Source organism: Epinephelus lanceolatus, chromosome 4, assembly GCF_041903045.1.
Source record: "Epinephelus lanceolatus isolate andai-2023 chromosome 4, ASM4190304v1, whole genome shotgun sequence".
Classification (NCBI taxonomy): domain Eukaryota; kingdom Metazoa; phylum Chordata; class Actinopteri; order Perciformes; family Serranidae; genus Epinephelus; species Epinephelus lanceolatus.
This window is the reverse complement of record NC_135737.1, coordinates 33130252-33149859: the sequence shown is the minus strand read 5'-3', so window position 1 is coordinate 33149859 and position 19608 is coordinate 33130252. Positions and strand designations below refer to the sequence as shown.

The window sequence follows — 19608 nt, the reverse complement described above, 5'->3', positions numbered from 1 at the left end:
CGTCGGGCTAGTTCTGGCTCCCGGGCCGTGTGTTTGACACCCCTGCTATAAATGCTTAAAATCCAGATAATTGATTATTTTTTTTCTAAGGTTTTTAATAAACAGTGCCATTTTATTCCATTATACAACTTTTTATCCTCAAGTCTTTGTCTGTCAATTAAGACCAGCTGGGCAGACTTTGGACTGAATGAGCTGACAATTAAATCTTGAAATAGAAACTTCAGTTGTGAAATAAAAATGACCTGAAACAAACCATAAATTAGCAGGACAAAATAACGCTCCATAATAAGGTTCTGTGTTGTGTTAAACATTTTGTCTATCTATGTGATTATTTATTTTGAAATGTCTTAGTTTTGGAGTTAACACTGAACATGACGGGGCTCCATTTAACATAAAGGTTAACATATAACGCTTTTGTTGGAACTGTTTGGGTGAGGTGTTCAACTTTGTGGTTATTCTGAGGGCTGTAGTTTGTGGTACTTGTGTAGTGTCTAAAATCCTGTTCACTCATTTTATATCAGAGAATAAATATTGTAAATAATACATCTGCAGCCTCCAAAATGACCACTGAGCTAATTCTACACCTGCCCAAAATAGTTTCAACAAAACTAACTGAAAGATGAAGAGTTGCACTGAAAATACTGCAGTAAACAAGGTAGTTAAGAGGCCTCCAGAGTTCCTCTTGCAAACACTAAGCTAAGCTTTAATTATGGTTAGAGGCCAGTACTTCTGATGTTTGCCAAGGCCTTCACATGAACAAAATAAAACCATCCCTTAATTTTTTATTCTACATTTAATATGATGAAAACAAGGCCCTGTACAATCCACCTTTGCAGTGAGTACAATAATTATTTTACAATTTGTACACATTAGAACATGGTGCTAGACTGGTTCCACCCATTTGAAAATGCAGTCGAGAATGGAAAAAAAAAAATCATCTTTGTAAGCTGCACCACAAGGAACCTTCCGTTTCAGAGAGGAGATAAATCTTTTTTTTTTTTTTTTTTTTTTTTTGGCCGATCATACAGCAGGCCTGAAGTAAAAAAAATGTCATGAGAGACCAAACACCATTTATGGAGCTTTTATGCATCTTACTCCCCTGATTGATCCATTAGATAAAAGCATGCTGTGAAGCTACAGCTCTTGATCTCTCTAACCACTAGTACAGACCTGGCCAAAACATTGAAAATGGCATTAAATATTTCAGCTATGTGAGGTGCACTTAATTCATATCAGACATTAAAACAACCTCAAAAAACAGACATAGTTGCAACATAAATTAAGCACTCTTCATGTTTTCTTCAGTACTCAAAATGTCTTTTGCTGCTGTTGTAAACCAGGTCTGTACCAGTTAACACTTTGTCCTTCGCTTTAAATTTAAAATCCTCTGGAAGGAAAAGGCCAAGAGTGTCTTGTCAACCTGTACAGCCATCAATGTGCCACAAAAAACAAACATAACACATTGACATCAACATTTAAAAGAGGGGAGTGAATTCAAATGTTTTCTTGGTCTCCGTGTAGCCGCACGTTTGCTGTAACATGTTTACGCTCGTTCTCAACAGCACACAGTAAATTGGCAAACAGGCTCACCCAATTCTCTCCAAAGGCCACAAGAAACATGATTTTATACAAAACTAGATCCCCCTCCTTTCATCTCTCTCGGCAGAAGAAATCTAATATTGCTAGAAAACTTCCCCATCTTTTGCACGTTTTTTTTCTTTTTTACACATTTCTATGGAAGAAAAGTTAAGCTTCCCAGTGTTTCCCAGAATCAATGATGAAAGCACTTCCGAGTTCATTCAAATGCAAAGCAGTCCACAAAAAAAAAACAAGGCTCTCAGTTTCTCTCAACTCGATGTTAGCTTTCATTGGATTCACGTGTTTTATGCTACATAAGTGTACACTTTGCGGTCCTCTGGTGTTCGTGCCAAATATTCCCTCTCAATGAGTCCTTCAATGCGCTTCTTGATGACTACAGGACTAGGGAGGAATCGTGCTCGCAACTGCTGTGTGACCTGCGGAGACACGAAAAACAATACGAGAAATCAGTACTTTTCATCCCATCATCGTCATCACTGCTCTCACAATGATCATCACTTTGTTTGACATCTTTTGCTTTCATTTTCTGCTCTCCTACAATATAGTGGACAGACTGCCATCAAAAGAAAGATAACATGTAAAGCATTTTTATTTAATAGCTTGTTTGAAATCATGTGACTAGAATGATGCTCAAAATTCAGATGGAGGGCAGGAAGTGATAAATCCACACACTGCATGAATTGTAAATAGAGGAACGTGACTACATACATAAGGGTTGGATGAACTTATAGGCTGCAGGTATTGTCAGAACATTGAAACTCAGGTTGGACGTGATCCGTACAAAACAAGGAAAAGTGATTTATTTCACACAATTAGCCTTATTTTCCTGATGTGGGAACAACTGTCGTAACAAGTTACCTCATCCTCCAGACCTCTTCACGTTACTAAAGGATGCCAATGACAGCATACAAGAGTCTAGTGGACAGTAATTATTCTGTGTGCGGTTGGGTCGACGATGGGTGACTAAATGTGCTTAAACATACCTGTCTTTTATATTTCCACTCTGTACATGGATGCACCGTTGTCAGGCCAACATTACTAGCTTATGTTAGCTAACTTTAGCTACTACTTAGGTCCAACTGCTCCCAGAGGTCTGGTGAAACGCCATTAGAAATATGTGTCGTGGCTAAAAACACGGAGAGGTTGTTGAAGCACACTGTGACGTTAACTGCATCCAACTCGCGGCTTTGACTTTAACATCTGGCATTAGTTGACTACGCTCCTTCAGACTTAAGATGGAGATTTTTGATCCACATCTGTCGATATTTCTCTGAGTTTTTTTTAACTCCTCCCCTTTATGTCCTACTATTTTTGGGACCTACAGTGGCCCTTGCTTTTTACCTATTTGATCGATTTCAACGGCTGTAATCAGCTCACTTTCTAGGCATTTGTGCAGTGCTGGTATTCTTTGCCTCCAGTTGCCTGCCCTCCATCTGGACAGCGCACTGATGCATGACGTCATATGTAAAGAAGCTATCTTAGCAAGACGTCCTTGTATTGACTGTGTGGGGTGTTTAGTTTCAACTCCAGTCAGTCACCACCACTTCTTGTAAATCATACTCAAAGTTAATCACCAGGGAGCTCACTGAAAGGAAGAGGATGTGTATAGGAAGAATATGCTTATGTGGGAGAAAAAGGAAAACATTTCAGCCTACTGACCTCTGCTACTAGAACATTGTGCTGCATCTTCTTTCTAGACTTCATGATACGAACGATGGCAGCTTCGATCTCATGCTTCCTGTCGTCGTCCACTTTCTGCCGTGTCTCCTTCCTCTCTGGGTCTGACTCCCCTTGTTTAGCAGCCACTGGGTGGTGCACAACAAAGGACAAAAATGTAAAGGACAAGCAGTGAGACTGAAGTTATACATGTCCTTTTCCTGAATATGTGCGTTTAGTAATTTGACTGTGACAAGGTGAAAGGTTCAGTTTATTTTACTGTGGTACATGGGGCTTATGCATTTAAATGATTACTGAATACCATGAGATTAGAATATGACATGACATTAATGCTTTGTAATACCTTTCCCTGTCTTTAAAGCTGCATTACAGTTCAGTGCTGCAATTTTAGGAACTGTTCTATATCTTCAAAAAGAACAAGACCACGTTCAACAAATAAAATGTGTAACAATCTGTCAAAAATTCAAAATCAGGCATTATGTTACTGTACCCCTTAAGAAACATGATTTTTTTGTACCTGTCTGGATCTTAACACGGTGAAGTTTAGAGGTAAACTGGTCATTGACTGTAAACACATGGCCATTCTCGATCTCCTTTGACTTGGGCTCCTTGGTGAGAACTCTCTGAGTGGGCTTCCCACAGGCCAGAGACTGCAGCGCCCGCACCAGCTCCCTCTCTGGGATGTCCGTCTCCTGCTGGATCTCCTGCAGGTTACAAAGATCAAGTTTCATGATAAAATAGTAAGCGAGACGTAACAGTGAGAAGAGCAGGAATCTGAAACTTGTATTAGAAGTACCTGTTCCTGCTGAAACTGTTCACTATCAGTTAACTGGCTGTTTGTCTTTCTTGGCATGGCAAACTGTTTTTGTCAAACCACAGGAACCGTAACATACTGTGACACTGCATAGGGCTGTAAGGTATTAAACTGTGTACCTCAAAGATGGACTTGTCTCTGTTGTTGAAAAGCATGAGGATGGTCATCTGGAAGGTGGACACCTGCAGGATGTGCTTCCTGGTGTTGGAGCCAGTAACCTGAGCTCCTCCCACTCCGACCTCTGACCCATCCTCCTTTTGACATGTTGGGACGAAAGATTAGATTCTAAGAACATGATTCAGAATCGCCTCCCACAAGCAATCATGTGTAGTCCTAAAGATGTAGATTCCCTTGTTACTCAAATAACTTAAATCATCTTCACAATAGAAAAGCATCCCAACTACTTAAAAAAAAATGGCACGACAGTCTACCAGAGCTAATAACTTGACAGTTTTGCATTCTCTGTAAAATTACTGAGTTGTTTTTACAAATATTAATCACATTTAGTTGCGTCCATAACTCTTTGTATTCACTTTGATGTTACAAGGTGTTTTTAGACACATTACATTTAAAAGTAAACTTTGAAAATTAAAAACACCTCTTAGGGAAACTTTCAGACCTCTAAACTTTTCAACAAAACTTATTTTGTTCCACTGTAAATTTACATGACACTATAAATTAGAATGTTTGTGTTTGTTTGTTACGCAACACATAACTGTCCTATCAAAAGATATTTGTACTGTGTTCTTTGACATAATCACTGCATGCAGCTTTTTAGAAATAAGGCGGCACGTACCTTTTTGATTGGACCGTAGAAGGTGGCGTTTAGATCTGCAGAGCCCATATGGTGCTGCAGTGTGAGTTGTCTGCCGCTGTGCTTACCAAGATAAAACCTACAAGCAGAGGAGAGTCACTCTGGGCAAACATTTAAGAAGAGTCAACCACACACCACAATTAATTCAACTTAAGTGTTGGCACTCAATGTAGCAGACCCCTGAAGAGCATGGAAATACAGCATGGCATCAACTTATGATAATTCTATTTCTAGGGATAGACACAAGCTTATATCATCAAGAACAGGTCAGGAACTTAAGAAGATTGTTACTCTGGTTGTAACAAAACATAATGTGGCTTTTCAGGACTGTTAATTTTGCATCACACATTTCAGAAACCCCTCGACTGAGAACAGAGTGCTGTTATGAAACCATTCACACATAAGAAATAAACTCCTAAGCCTCGTTTCCACCAAGCAGTCCACTTCAGTTCATTACACATTACAACAGTTATTTTTACAGTGTCAAAAGCTGTGGATGGTACCAATAAAACAACTCCACACCAGCTTGTTTTTTCACTGGTCCTCTGCTGAGGTGCCTCACACACTGATCTGATAGTAAAAGATGGAGCTAGAAACACTGCAGTCTGTTGATTTGTTGAGAGGGAACTGTCACTCTTGCTCTGAAACAACTCAATGCACACATCTGCTGTTTTTAAATACCCCACAGTGACAGAGACTGTAAACACTCCTGCTCTTTTTTGTTCTGAAAAGATCGGTGTGCAATCCATGAATGATCAGTGAGGTGCGGCTGTTTCTATACGGTAACAACTCTGCCTATGTTTACAAGTAGTCTGCTGTGAGAACACAGATTGCAGATACAAATCCAGGGTTTAGATACATGTAGGTACAGGTTACGTTCTGGTTTTAAGGGTACTATACCAAAAGAGTTTGGTGGAAACGCGGCTCAAGTGTGACACTGACTGACCTTCTAAAGACTTCAAATGCATGTCGCGGTGAAGGGGGGATGTTGCACTTGGGTGTTGCTGATTGTGTTGGCCAGTATCCCGTGGTCAGGACTCTCACAGTGAGATCAACCCCTCCAAGAGACACCTGAAGTTAGAAAAAATACAAGACACACAATCAGGTTTGAGTCTACACTGATGCAATGACACCCTGTAGCTCACTACTATAGTACACCAATTTTTACTGGTGCAATTAAGGTTAGAAACTGAGTTTAAAAAAAGTGAGACGAAAAATAACGACATGTGCTTTATATCTGAAACAAATCACTGATTACCTCTTAAGGAGACAATAATTTAGATAAATGAGAAAAAACAGGATTTTTTAAGCTATGACTAAGCAAAACACACACAAATAATTAATATTCATACTCCACACTTAACTAATTTAATTTCTAACATGCTTCAGCAAACCACAATGACAAATCAGATACAGTGTCAGAGTCTCTGGTGACTAAAAACCATGTGACAGCACTGCACAAGTCAGAAATTAGCACCATGTATTCCCAGGATATGGATAGTTAGATGCATAATTGTTTTTATGTAACCGAGCAACGCAGCAATGCTCAGTCAGTCAAGCAGCCATGTACTGATTACAGATCGCAAATGGGCTCATTATTTTTGACAGAATGAGTTGTGGCGTGCAGCGTCTCCTCACCCCAGTTGTCTGTAGATGTTGTCTAAACTCATCCATGGTGGTGTTGGAGATGCTCATATCACGGAACATGCCCTCCAGTTTAGAAGTGAACTGACAGCCGCACTCAGTCTGAGCAACAAGGAAGGATCACATTTAGTTAATCAAAAGCTATTCAAGGTGAATCAACAGTCATATGGTGGTCAACAATTCTTTGTGAATTTGATACAGCATGTCCTTAACCCTGTTAACAAGATCACACAAGTTGACTCTACAAATTACACTGAAAATTTCATAGGGATGTGAAAAATGTTGAGAGCACATTTTGGATTGGACAGGCAGCTATAAAGCACAGGAACAACAACAAACAATCATTGGAGCTAGATGACCAATTCTCAAGATTTTTCATTCAACCAAAATCTCAACTGAAATCTCATTATTGCACTTCAAAGAAAATAGCCTGGTTATATCACACTCCTGCTCACCTTGAGCTTGGAGATCATGTTCTTCTCAGAGTCGTCAGAGACACTCTTGTTGGTGAGCAGCCTGCGTGCCAGGTGCTGCTTATAGTACCTCTCAAACACGTCCTTCTCCTGCATGAAGCGGAACAGCACCATGGCCTTGTCTAGTATAGACTCCACTTCCTGCTCTGTCAACTGGACAAAAAAAAACATGATGCAGGTCATAAACAGAGCCAATCTGATAAAGCCTCTGGACTCCCCATTGCCTCTGATACACAGCAACTCCAACACGTGACACATTACAACTAATTAGGATATTCCCTACTTGTATATGATAAATAATACAAACAATAATAGCATTGCTTGTTTGGGTGATATGAGATTTGGCATGAAATCTAAGTGGTTTTATGTTGCGACGTGTTATCAAATCCAGAATAGACACTTTAACTGGAACTGCATTGCTAGGCAACTGCATGGGTCCATGATTACTTCTTGTCAGCAGCTGTCACTCACATACACTGCGACACATTCCAACAGGAAATACAAAAGAGCCCATCTAGACTGTTAATGTTGGAAACAGTCTATAAGCAGGACAGTAACATCTGCGGCGTGTCCTAAAATAAGAGTATGTATCCTTAAGAGGGCTCACCCCTTTTACGCCTTTCTTTAGTTTGTCATCAATGAAGAGTGAGAGGTACTCAGGCGAGCGGGAGTTGAGGTTAAGGAAGTACTCAAAGTCGCCCGCAATCGTTTGTTTGAAGAGCCGGTCATTATTAAAGGACTCCTGGAGGAAACGGTCGAAACGTGACTTCAGGTCCAGCAAACCCTGCAGGAAAGACAGGGGTGATTAGGGATAACACAGCAGCAGCTTACATTAGCAGTAGCTTAACACTGCAATTACAGCTCCGACAGTAGCTACAGCAGAGGAAAGCTGGTCTCATCAACAAAGAGTCAGGCGGCTGTCGGTTTGACAAGAGTAAGAGCAGGAATGTCGGAGCGGAACTGCAAACCACAAGACTGTTTCACACAGGAGCTTTAAAAGCACTGGGAGATGAACATAACTTTTAAATGAGTGCCTGCTCTCTAGTGGCCTGAATGACCTCACATGTTATTCAGCACAGTGCAGTGACACAGTGTGGTTGAGGGCAGAGACCATCATGGCTTGTGGCCACAAACGCAGGGGGTCAGAACAGTTATCCTCCGCTGGGAGGCTATGGAAGTACTTTACGGTCAAGGCTCGGCACGCAATGGTGTGCTAAAGCGTGCGGAGCCAGTGGAAATTACTCCATGAACTCTAACAAGGTTAGATCTCTTTCATTCACCTAAAATATGTGCGGCTGAAAGGTTATAGTGTGCTTCAGCAGAGCGTGTGTACTATCAGAACATCCTCCTACTCCTGCAGAAGCAAATTAATTGAAAATTTTACAACATGATCCCGCCGATTCACACGACTGAGCAGTAACATCCCTGCACTCTAATGTGTCCTGATGCCCCTTCGTCTTACCTGGATGTAGTCTACAGGGTTCTTCCCCTCTCCCTCCTCCGACACGAGGGCCTTTCCTTGCTCCCGCAGGTATGAGCTCATGCACTCACACATGGTCTTCAGGCCGTTGGGAACCCGGCTGAACAGCTTGTACATGCACGCCAAATCTGTGATGGATATGCACGATTACACACACAAGCACACATATTAGAAATCTACTCCGACCAATGAGATCTGCTCAGAAAGAGGCTTATAGGTGCAGAGTGAACTGAAACACCTCTGAGAGTACTGATGTAAAAATATTTTCTGATGGCATCACTGAGGCTACAGACATCTTCATCTAAATCTAATCATCAAAATTACATTCCTTGTATCTTATCGTGTGTGACGTCAGCAAGGGGTTACCAATCCAGGAAAACATAAATCTCTTGTGAGTGACAGTTAAACAGTTTATTAAAGAGAATTGGGAATTTTGGGTTCTCATTTATCTTGGAGTGAAGCATGAAATTTAACTAACTAACTAACTAAGTTTAACTTAAATAAATGATCAGCAACAAATGCTTAGGACATGAAGCACAAGCAGCACAGGACTGCAGCACTCTTACCATCTGTCTTGCCGTTTTTGAGCATGTGCACCAGGCCAGAGTTCTCCATCTCTACGATTGTCTTCATGTGTTTGGAGATGAGCTCTCGTTCCACCACCTTGACAATAGGCTCTTCCGTAGATTTATCCAGGCAGTGCATCACCCGCTCAATCTCCTCATTGATTCTGGCTTCCACCTTCTTTATGTACACACTGGCACTGTTTTCTGCGAGGAACTTTTGGCTCTCCATCTGAGTGAAAACAAGAAACACTTACAAGCTGTAAAAGACAATATCCTTCTCAAACTCCTGTCCATTTTTTTGCATTTTTCTTGTATAGTTTTAGTTATCTGGCCAACAGTATGTACGTGCTGTACAGATGTTTTAAGAATCATCTGTACTTAGATTTACTTTTACTGATATGGAACCCAAAAAGGGAAGATGTAGCCAAGCTGCCTGATATCAGACAGCGCTTGCTGCCTTCTTTAGTCTGGCATTGCGTCCATTCTAACTGATTTCTGTGGTGGATGTTAAGTCCACACTGATGCGTAGCCATGCCAACATACCTGTTTTGCTTGGGTTTTTAAGAGTGGGGCAGAATGAAGTAAAACAAACTAAGTTGTCAGGAAATATCGAGAAGGCATTTTGATTTATAATAGCCTCAATAATAGCAGCCATCTTGTCTATAGCGGTCGTCATTGTTGTTATTACTCCTCATTGGTATTGGCGCATCACTTGACAACAGCTTGACAAAAGGTGTAAGTCCTCCTGCAGCGCTCACGGTATCATTTTTAATTTTAACCGAACATCTCTGTTTAATGTCAGGATGCCAGATGAATCAGTCAACTCGGTAGAGTGGGCGGACTCAAAGGTCTGGACCCAGGCAAGTAGCCAAGATAATAAGGATCCAAGTAGAAGATTATACAATGAAGAGTCAGAGAAATGATGTTCTCTCACAAACCTGGAAAAATTCTGCAGACATTTCTAAGAACGGCGCTTCAAAGTCTTCTTCATAAACTGATCTCCCTTCAAGGCCGAGGATCATTAACATTTGGCAGGCGTTTCTAATGGCCCCCCTGGTGGAGAGAAGAAGAAAGACATATGCAGAAGGCACAATCAGTAATTAAAAAGAAAATAAATGCGATATCTAAAAAGACAACAACAAAAATATATCTGGATGTTCATTTCCCACTCACTATGGCTGCCATCGAACTTTTGATTATTTGCACATCAAAAGCACATATTATAATGCCAGAGGCTGCTTCAATGAACATCCCAGGAAGTTTAATTGTAGCAGATGTACTTTGAAGCTCTTTCATTGTTTATGCCAAAAGCACGCACCCTGTGATTATTTAACATTTTCCTTAATTATCTGACTAAATATGAAGGATGCTGATTCCATTTTCACCCCAATTTATATGCAACTTAAATTAATATTAACTTCTCAACATTAGCTGGCGACTAATTAAACTGTCATGCAATCAATGCTGTCTGTGAGTCTTTGGCTACCTGTCCACCACCTCCCCTTTCCTCTCGCGTGCGATCATGTCCAGCAGGGTCTGTCGAAGGTGGTCTCTGATGCAACCGTAACGAACCACTTGATCCCTAAAGATGATAAGACCCAGGTTGTAGACGTTCTCTACGTTGTTCTGCTGTACGTACACTCGATCCTGTGGGATAAACACAGAAAAAGGAGAATTAGTATCTTGGACAACACTGGATATAATCTTTTATATGGTTAAATGTCTTTCTGTGTTGACCTATAAAGTGGGTTTCAGCTCAAGTGTTGTGATACTTAATGTGATACCATGGTTAATTTCATTTCATTTTGACTTCCAGACCCTGCCTACAGCTTTCATATATCTCACTTATGTACTGACACAACAACACAACAACTAAGATATTGCTATCATGTAAAGCAGACCTGGTGTTTTTCATTCTTCAGTAATGACTCAGCAAGAACGACACATTAAAGAGTTTCTGGTTCATTTTTAAATACGCTTCTCTGTTGATATATATGCAAATACGACCACGGTGTATTTCCACACAATTTCTTGCACTGACAACAATCCCTCTACACAACATTTAATCCTGCTAAGACCCATTCTCTGAAAGCAAGTTTATGTCCCAAACACTGATGCCAAAGGAGATGTAATTATACCAGTGTTACAGTTGCCAATACAATCACAAAAGTCTTATTTTACTGTGGTAATAACAGAAGTTAAGAGTAAGAAGCAACACCCATGAAATGAAAAATACATTTTACCACTTTTAACTCTGTGTTCCTGTGTTAATTGATCATTTATCTCTTGTTATATGCCAAATATACTTACAAAAACATCAACATCACATCACAGTTTCTGTCTTTCCCTTTCTCTAAAAGCAGGTAAAACAGTTTCAAATGTTTGATGACCTATCCTACACTCACAGGCATTTTCAAAAGTTCATCCCATCAAATGTGACCACCTACCCACACCAAAAAAAAAAAAACCCCACACTTTAAAGTTTGTGGGATGTAGCTAGCTAACGGAGCAATATGAGATAGGGAGAGAGATGTGTGTTTGGATATCTGTGGGCAAAACCTTTGTTTTTATTTCCAAAACAATGCGGCGGAGGTCTAATTCATTCAACCCTCCCTCGTCCTCCTCTTGATCTTACAGCGAGGGAAGTGAGTGTGAGACAAACAGTCCTCCCACTTTTTGGCAGTCCAATCAAATGTGAAGGATTTGATTTAAATCCCTTTTGTAACTGTACACCGCTAAAATTTTCCATTTCATTGGTCACATTACAGAACCTAAACACGCTCTAACTTCTGTTTTATGGGTACTTTAAATACATTAGAGAATGAAGGCAAACAGCATTACATGAATGTGCTGTTTTTTATTGTTGTAGCTCAGCCAGTAAACTTTCCTTACCACTTTGAATCTACATGTGTACATGAAGCTACACTGCTGTGACAGAGGGCAGTCTTTCTTTGGTCAGAGCACATATGAATAAAAAGTACCTTAAGTTTTTCTAAATAATGACCTGTATTAACTTATAATCATGTTGTGTTCCCCTCACTGATGTGTGCTGTTATAAAGCTGTGTAAATGTGTTCATTGAGAATCCCCAGACACATCAGCTACTCACCATATACATCAGAATGTCTCTGATCATCACCATGGCTGTTTGATGGTCATTCCAGGCTTGATTTAGGGTTTGAAGGAAGTTATTGTTTAAAGAGTTTAGGACATCTTCTCGTACCTTTGAGGGAAACAAACACATGCATGAGATGGGCATATTATACCAAGTTTTAGTGACATCACAGTGCCTGACGAAGGTCTAAAATCTTTTTAACGCCTTGCTGAAGAGAAAAAACTGCTCCTGCATCAAGCTGACACTTTCTTTGTGATTTCTTGTTCATGCAGTCTTTCAATGTGACCCTACTTTGCTGTCTCTTTAGTACCTTTCTCGACTAGTCAGGCATACAACAGCTTGATAATAGTCACACTGCAGTGTGACTCAGCATTGTAAACGTCTCTGTAGAGAAAGGTTCTTAAGGGCACACCGACCTCCCCTTCTTTCTTCTTCTGGACAGAGATGATGAATTATCGCCTCTGCACTTTCCAATACACAAGATCAACCCTCACAGACTCACTGACATCTTCTTATTAACAACCAGATCAAATGTCGAGCTTCAAGATGGAAGCAAAGCCATGACTCTGAATATGCCTTTAAATCAAAGACTCATTGTGCACACTCATGGCTTATTTACAAAGGTAATGATGAGGTTGCTATTTTTGGTTGGTGCTAAAATGAAGCTGCTCTTATGTTCACCTGTTCTAACAGTGTCTAATGTTGCAGGTACATTATATCAAACAATACCTAAATTACAGCAGCTGACATATATTTACCTTGTGTTTAATGATTGTAATATATAAACTTTACAGTAACACGCAGTCTCTGCAGCTGTCTCAATGCATAACACTGACGCAACACGCATCGTTTGGAATATTATCTCTGTATTGCACGTTTTTCAGACTGGGAACTTTTGCTCATTCTTTGTTAATATTTTTCACATTCCCCCACAAACTATACAGCTCTACCACACACACATATATAGTTTATATATATTTTAATTGTTAATTTTTATATATTTTCTCACTGTTTTCTGGCTAATCTTCTTTATTTTCTCTAACTATATTTATGGTTATGCACTACAATACCAAGGCAAATCCCTTGGATATGAAAACCTATTTGAAAATTCAGATTCTGCTATTAATTATGAAACTATATTGGACCACTGTTAATAACTTAAGTTGAAACATGAGTGCGATTTCATACATTAGCTTCTAGATATTAGATATTATCGAGTAAGAAGACTTTATGTGAGGCGGTTGCCACGTCTTTTGGAGTAACAGGGGAAACACAGGAAGTTGAGTTAACCATGAACGCCAGAGGTTTCGTAGAGAAAAAAACCCTAAAGCCGTAGTTGGTATCTCTGATAAATAAAACATGTTTGTGCCCTAAGCACAATTGCTTTGTTTGTTTTCTACCTGGGAAAGTAAATGCAGAACATATGATTATAATTGATGATCATTATGGGTCGTTTTGGTGCCAGCTCCAGCACTGCTGTCCTACTCACTGCACATGACACTGATGCCTGTAGTGGATGATTTGCGACAGATAATCTGTGACAAAAATTATATTCTACCACCTACTCTATTGCCTTGTAGCACTTTTAACGGCATTCCCGCACATGAATGAAAACAACCTATTAGAGCCAAGCTGTCAATCATGTCAATCTCTTGTGAACTACGGTCAATCTGTGAAACTAGGCAGCGCTCATCAAGTACAAACCAAGATTCTATTTCTGCATTGCCTTTGTCTCACCTCAAATGTTTTCAGAAACTATTTCGGTGTACTATTTAACTGTGAATGAGAAAGCCAGAGCGAACTCTCATTCACAGCCTAACAGTACATTAAAATATGTTTCTGAAAACATTTGAGGTGAGAAATAGGCAATGCAGTTACAGAATCTTGATTCATGTTTGATCAGCACTGCCTAGACTGACAGTTTGAACACAGTTCATGAGCCATGATTGACATGACTGACATGATTGACAGCTGCGTTAGAGATTTTTCGGCTCTGATTGATTGTTTTTGGTGAGCTGCAGTAGATTCTAGCAAAATGCAGTTAGAAGCTGTAGGAGGAGAAGGAGGGGCATGTTTTTTTTTTTTCACAGACTATCTGTCTCGTGTACTTCTTTCAGAACACAGTGACAGTTTCAGCCCATATGACAAAAAACTTGTTCTCATAAAAGTCACCAACTGCAGCTGTAATATTTTCAGTGAAAGGTCTGGTTGTGGATGAACGGACATGCACGAATGCAGGCAGGATTTTAAGCTTTTCTTCAGCCAAGATTAAATTAGAGAAATTTCATCTGTCGCTTCTTTTATGTTGGCTTCAAAATTCACCTGCTGTTCTAGCCGCCTCGTCAGTGCCCGGCAGCAAATTGAGCTGAGAGTGTAAACTCAAACAGTGTCATTGTTAAAAGAAATTTCTCATCTCCAAATCCTTCTGCCAATAATCAGAATACCAGCAAAAATTGGGCCTAAAAGATAATTTATTTAACCAAACTGGGAAGCAGAGTGACTGTTGCATAGCAATAATAATGAACATATATTGTAAAATATATCTTTCAGATTTAACAGTTGAGATGTGAGAGAAAATCATAATCTTTGAGTTGTTTTTAATGCTTAAGTCTGGCTGATGTAGAGGAGATAAGTTTGTAGATTTTCAGGCTGCACGAGAACCATTAATACTGTATTTCTTTGAAAGTGATATTTGGATCATTATAAGATAATAAAAACATACACAGGTGTCGGTTCTCTTGTCTTTGAACTGCCACTTGTTGATATTCCCTGACTGCTAATTTACTAAACCTGCCAAGTTGAGAATGTACATTTAATTAAGCTGTAAAACCATCTGGCTGCTGTTCAACAGCAGGCTACTGAAATATTGCTTGTTGGGTGTCTGAGCACTGTAAGCAGCACAGAAGCATTCACTACAGAAATCACGGCCAAGCTTAATTTGTTACTAATTATATGCAACAAAAAGCAAGAGACAGCTTGGGAAAAACATTCACTGATGGGTTCTCGAAGTTATCAGCAGGAATTTGAAAACATATTAATCTCACAGTTACAGGATCAGCACTGGACCGCTGTTGCATTTTTTTACAGGCTGCTCAAAATAATCCAATTCACTGACATTTGACAGGTCTACCATTTCACTTACAATGGATTTCTCCAGGCAAACAAATCAACTAAATGTCCAGTTTGAAGAATCTGTGCTCTGTCACGGTGCCATTCAAAGACATACTGCTGCACTTGCAACAAACAAGGCAAAGCCTGTTTAATGAAAGGCTTGTAGAAAGATAACCAGCCTCATGCAGCTGAAAACCCAGAACAAGATTACAACTCAAGGACCCTATCCACAAACGTGGGCACTTTGGAGCCACTCACAGAAATGGGGAATCTGTCAAAAAGAGTGATCCTTAAAGAGTGTACAAATCTAAAAAAAAAAAAACCATCTGAAATTGTATTCCCTGGCTTTCTAACTTCATTTAATACTCACTCACCCTCACAAGGCTGCTCATGAATGGAAACAGCTCATGGTTTCTGGTAATACCTTTGTTTTGAAAGATGACACACAGCCTACACAGTAACATGAATCTTAATATGAAGGCTATGACAGATTCTGTTAAGCACCAAGTAGGCTACAGAGCAGAGGCTGTCCATCTTAAATTCAGCTCCATGATTTAATTAATTATTGTAGAAACTATGCACGTCAATTTTCTTTGTATCTCAAACTGTCACTGTAGATCAACCATAATTCCAGCATTTCTAGATTGAGATCCAATCATACATTTTCACAGGAGTATCTCATATTAAAGACAAATATGTACTGATAATTATCTATTATGCACTGAAGCTAAATAGCAGTCAAATACATGATAAACACAACGAAAAACTGGGGCATAAAGCATGTTATAATTCAATCTGTGAGCCACATGGCATCACTTGACATTAAGTGTCTGGCAAATTAACCATCCCTAAAAGGGGGCACCACTCTATGTGTTATAATTTCCTTTGATAGAGGAAAGAAGCATATTTGCTTGCTGATGATACAGTGATTTATGAGATTTTAGGGATTTATGAATATGTTTTCAACAGGGCTAATTACCTTGCCTGTGCATTCCCAAAATTTGAAATAAAATCACGCCTAACGTTTTGCAAATGCTCGCGATCTGTGTTAGCCTTACTTTGTTGATGAGGTGTTCTGTGACGACCTCCCGTAGGCCTGTGTAGAGCTTCTCTCCGTGTTTGTGGAGCACCATTGTGTAGGCATTCCTGTACAGTTCCTCAAAGCTCAGGCCGCTGTTGTTCTTCCTCTGAATCTCCTGGATGGCATTCTTCAGAAGGTCCCAGATATTGTTGACGTACTTCTCATCCATCGTCATCTGCAAAAGGCAGCCAGTAATGGGTTGAATAAGATGAATAACGCCTGTGATTATTTGTACCAAAACTTAGTACCAAGATTGATGCTGTTCCTAAAAACTTTCACCTCTGTGTAGTTTTGTCCTCAGATTCAAATTCTGCATTGGAAATGTGGGCCAGGAGTTGGAGTGTGGAATAAATCGTCTACTGTATTGGTCCCTGGCGATAACCATAAGCTTGGTAAAGGTGTATAATATTTTATAATAATCAATTCACAATTAATTATTCATTATCTGCTGATTATAGAAAACAAGAGAGGAGTTTTATTAAACCTGAAAGACAGATCTACCTGGAAGAATCAATTAGGCCAAAAAGCTGCCTTACATCAGAAATGTACTAAGATGACAGCTACATTAAAAGCTCCAAGGACTGCCGTTGCCATGCCAGCACATTTTGACTCCGTGTATTGTATTTAACACAAACTCACACGGTAAGAAAAGACTCAACTTCTTAGTACCAACAGTGTGTTGAGGACCAAGGCGCAACTTTCAGTTTCTTTAGAAATGCTGAGATATGTGATATGGCTGGTATGTTTGCATCTAAGGTAATGTTGGTTCATTTTGATTAGTTTGAATGAATCACTGTTTCCTTTTCACTCTTCCTCTTTCAGTTTACCTTTTGCAAATCTGGCTGAAAGCCCAATTAAGCCAGCAAATTGCTGGGATAGTGGTTAGGCAGTGTACCCCAGAAAGGCTTAAACCAAAGAAAACTTTACTGGAGCAACCTCCTTAGTTGCTCTTAGAAAATCAGCTCTCTGAGGTATCTATACACTTTGAGTAAGGGCTTTTAATTATATAGGTCAGTCAGTTAATGTCAAACTTTAAGGAACAATTAGGTATGTAAATATTTGTGATATTGCTGGACTGCAGTTCTGCATAGCTGTATCTGTTAACAGAAAACATTTCTAAATGTTGCATGTGGCTGTACAATCATTACTTATGTGCTCTGGAATCTACTGTGAGTTCAAATGGGATTTAAAATGCAGGAGCAGGATTTTTATTTCTCAGCCACTATTGACAATGGTTGAAAACATGTAGTTCTGCACAGCACAAAGCTGTGGTGCACCAGCTTGGACTAAGATGCTCCCGTGGACATCTCAATAGCCAAAGGCATGTTGGCCAAAGGAGAAGACTACACATGTGTGCTGCAGCTAAGGAGGAGGAACAGTGTGTGCTCCCTCTCAGCAGACAAGCCCAAACACATGCATGTCAAGATGTTGCTCTACCAGCAAGTCTGTCAGGACTGGGCTCACATGTGTGAAGGTCCTCTCTGTATTATCACAAGTTAGCTTGCACACAACTTGTAATTACTCAATTACTCATAGAGGAGTAACAAAACAAGTATCTGGCTGATGTGCAGTCTCACTCAGCCAGTCACAGACAGACTCAATTTCAGTTTAAGCAGAATGAGGTCAGTTCATAAATGAGGTCTATCAGTGACTTGCAGACAAAGGGAGTGCCAGGTGGACGAGGGGAGGAACACTAAAGCATGATTTTAACACTGAAATAAAGACAGAAACGACACAAATATCTACCAATGATATTGCTATTAATGCAAACCCAAAGCTAACGTTGGGTTGACTGATTTGGTTTTTTTAGCATCCATCTGCAGCCTTAGCAACGTTGCTGCTTGTTTTTTGCAGACATGTGGAAATATAGGTTGCATTATAGTGCACAGATGCTAGTCAAATTTAAAGCTCAGACACAAACACGTCGTGCATTTGATAAGAAAGCCAAAAGCAGTCAAAACAACAAGTGTCAAGAGTCAGGGCTAACGTTAGCATCGACTATGTCGCTGCTAGCTAACGTTTGGGGAGTTGTGAGGCAGTTAAACGTTAAAGACAATGAAAGTGATTAATTAAACTTCCCACTGTGCTGCTAATATAAAAGAGTAAGCACCCAACCGGCCGTCAAAGAGTGGGGGCGACTGATACATTTGACGGCTGCACTTTGTTTACGGATAGGTACTAAGTCTGCTGCTCAGCTGGTTAGCCTGTTAGCATGCTAGCATGTAGCTAGCAGCCCAGACCACGGTGATCGCGTCACCGCCTGCCGGGCAGGCAGAGCACCTACTGCGGTGTGCACTTACAGGAAAGGCCCGTATCCTCATTTTGGTGTCCTTCTTGGTGCCGCTTTTGCTGAGATTGGACATGGTTGCCTCGTCCGTGGGCTCTGTATTCACATGAAAGTATTCTCCACGGAGGGACGGGGGTGACTACTGGTTTATGGAGCAGCCGACGAGCTTTCACTCGACCTCGTAGCTCCGCGTCCCGGCACCGCAAGTTTATTGTTGACAGCCAAACGCCAAATCCGATAGTTCTTCATACAGCAATGGCGGACTATCTGCAGTTCTCATTGCGCAGAGCTCACGCACTCCAAGTCACGCGAGAAAGTAATTATTTGGAACAATTTCTCAACTTTAGTTACACCTGTACTTTACAATAATTTACTTTGTCACACATATAGTACAGCAAGGACTATTTATATTACACGGTTTATTCAGTAGTTCCCTATATTGTACAGTCAGTCTTCTTCACTAGAAGCAGAGTCAAGGAAGAGCAGTAATCCCATATATAGCAACTAAAAAATACCAGTGATGGAAAGTAACTAAGTATAATTACTCCACTAGCTGTACTTCAATTGTGGGCTAATTTACTTTTAGTTTACTTGAGTTGATGTTACACTTCAAACTATCTCTCATAGGGAAATATTGTGTTATCAGCTCATAAAATGTGATGTGTTATTGTGCACACTGGTTAAAATCACCTCCACCTCCATCAGCTACAACATTTAAGTAGGCTACTGCTTACATGTTAATGCAACAATAACAATATCTTATTTTACTGTAATATAGCCTAACACTGTCAAGGTGCATAATAAGTGTGACTTAAAATACATGTTGTTGCAGATACATTTGTAATTTAACTTAAATCAGATTTTTGATGCAGGATTTTTTACATGCAATGAACTATTTTTATTGAGTTATATTGCTTCTTCTTCTTCCACACCATTTTGAGTAAATGT

At 39.9% G+C, this 19608-nt stretch overlaps 1 protein-coding gene across 1 annotated transcript; it reads right to left on the bottom strand.

The window, feature by feature from the left end:
- Window positions 1-774: 774 nt before the first annotated feature.
- cul3b (cullin 3b) lies at window positions 775-18943 on the bottom strand. The gene is made up of 16 exons (XM_033631907.2): window positions 18674-18943; window positions 16351-16548; window positions 12176-12289; window positions 10554-10714; window positions 10006-10120; window positions 9068-9296; window positions 8484-8629; window positions 7629-7805; window positions 7004-7174; window positions 6543-6650; window positions 5851-5975; window positions 4887-4983; window positions 4210-4344; window positions 3794-3980; window positions 3259-3404; window positions 775-2015 (listed from the first exon to the last, which is right to left on the bottom strand). The coding sequence occupies exons 1-16, from the start codon at window positions 18734-18736 to the stop codon at window positions 1884-1886; spliced, it is 2304 nt and encodes a 767-aa protein (XP_033487798.1). The 5' UTR covers window positions 18737-18943; the 3' UTR covers window positions 775-1883.
- Between the last annotated feature and the right edge of the window lie 665 nt (window positions 18944-19608).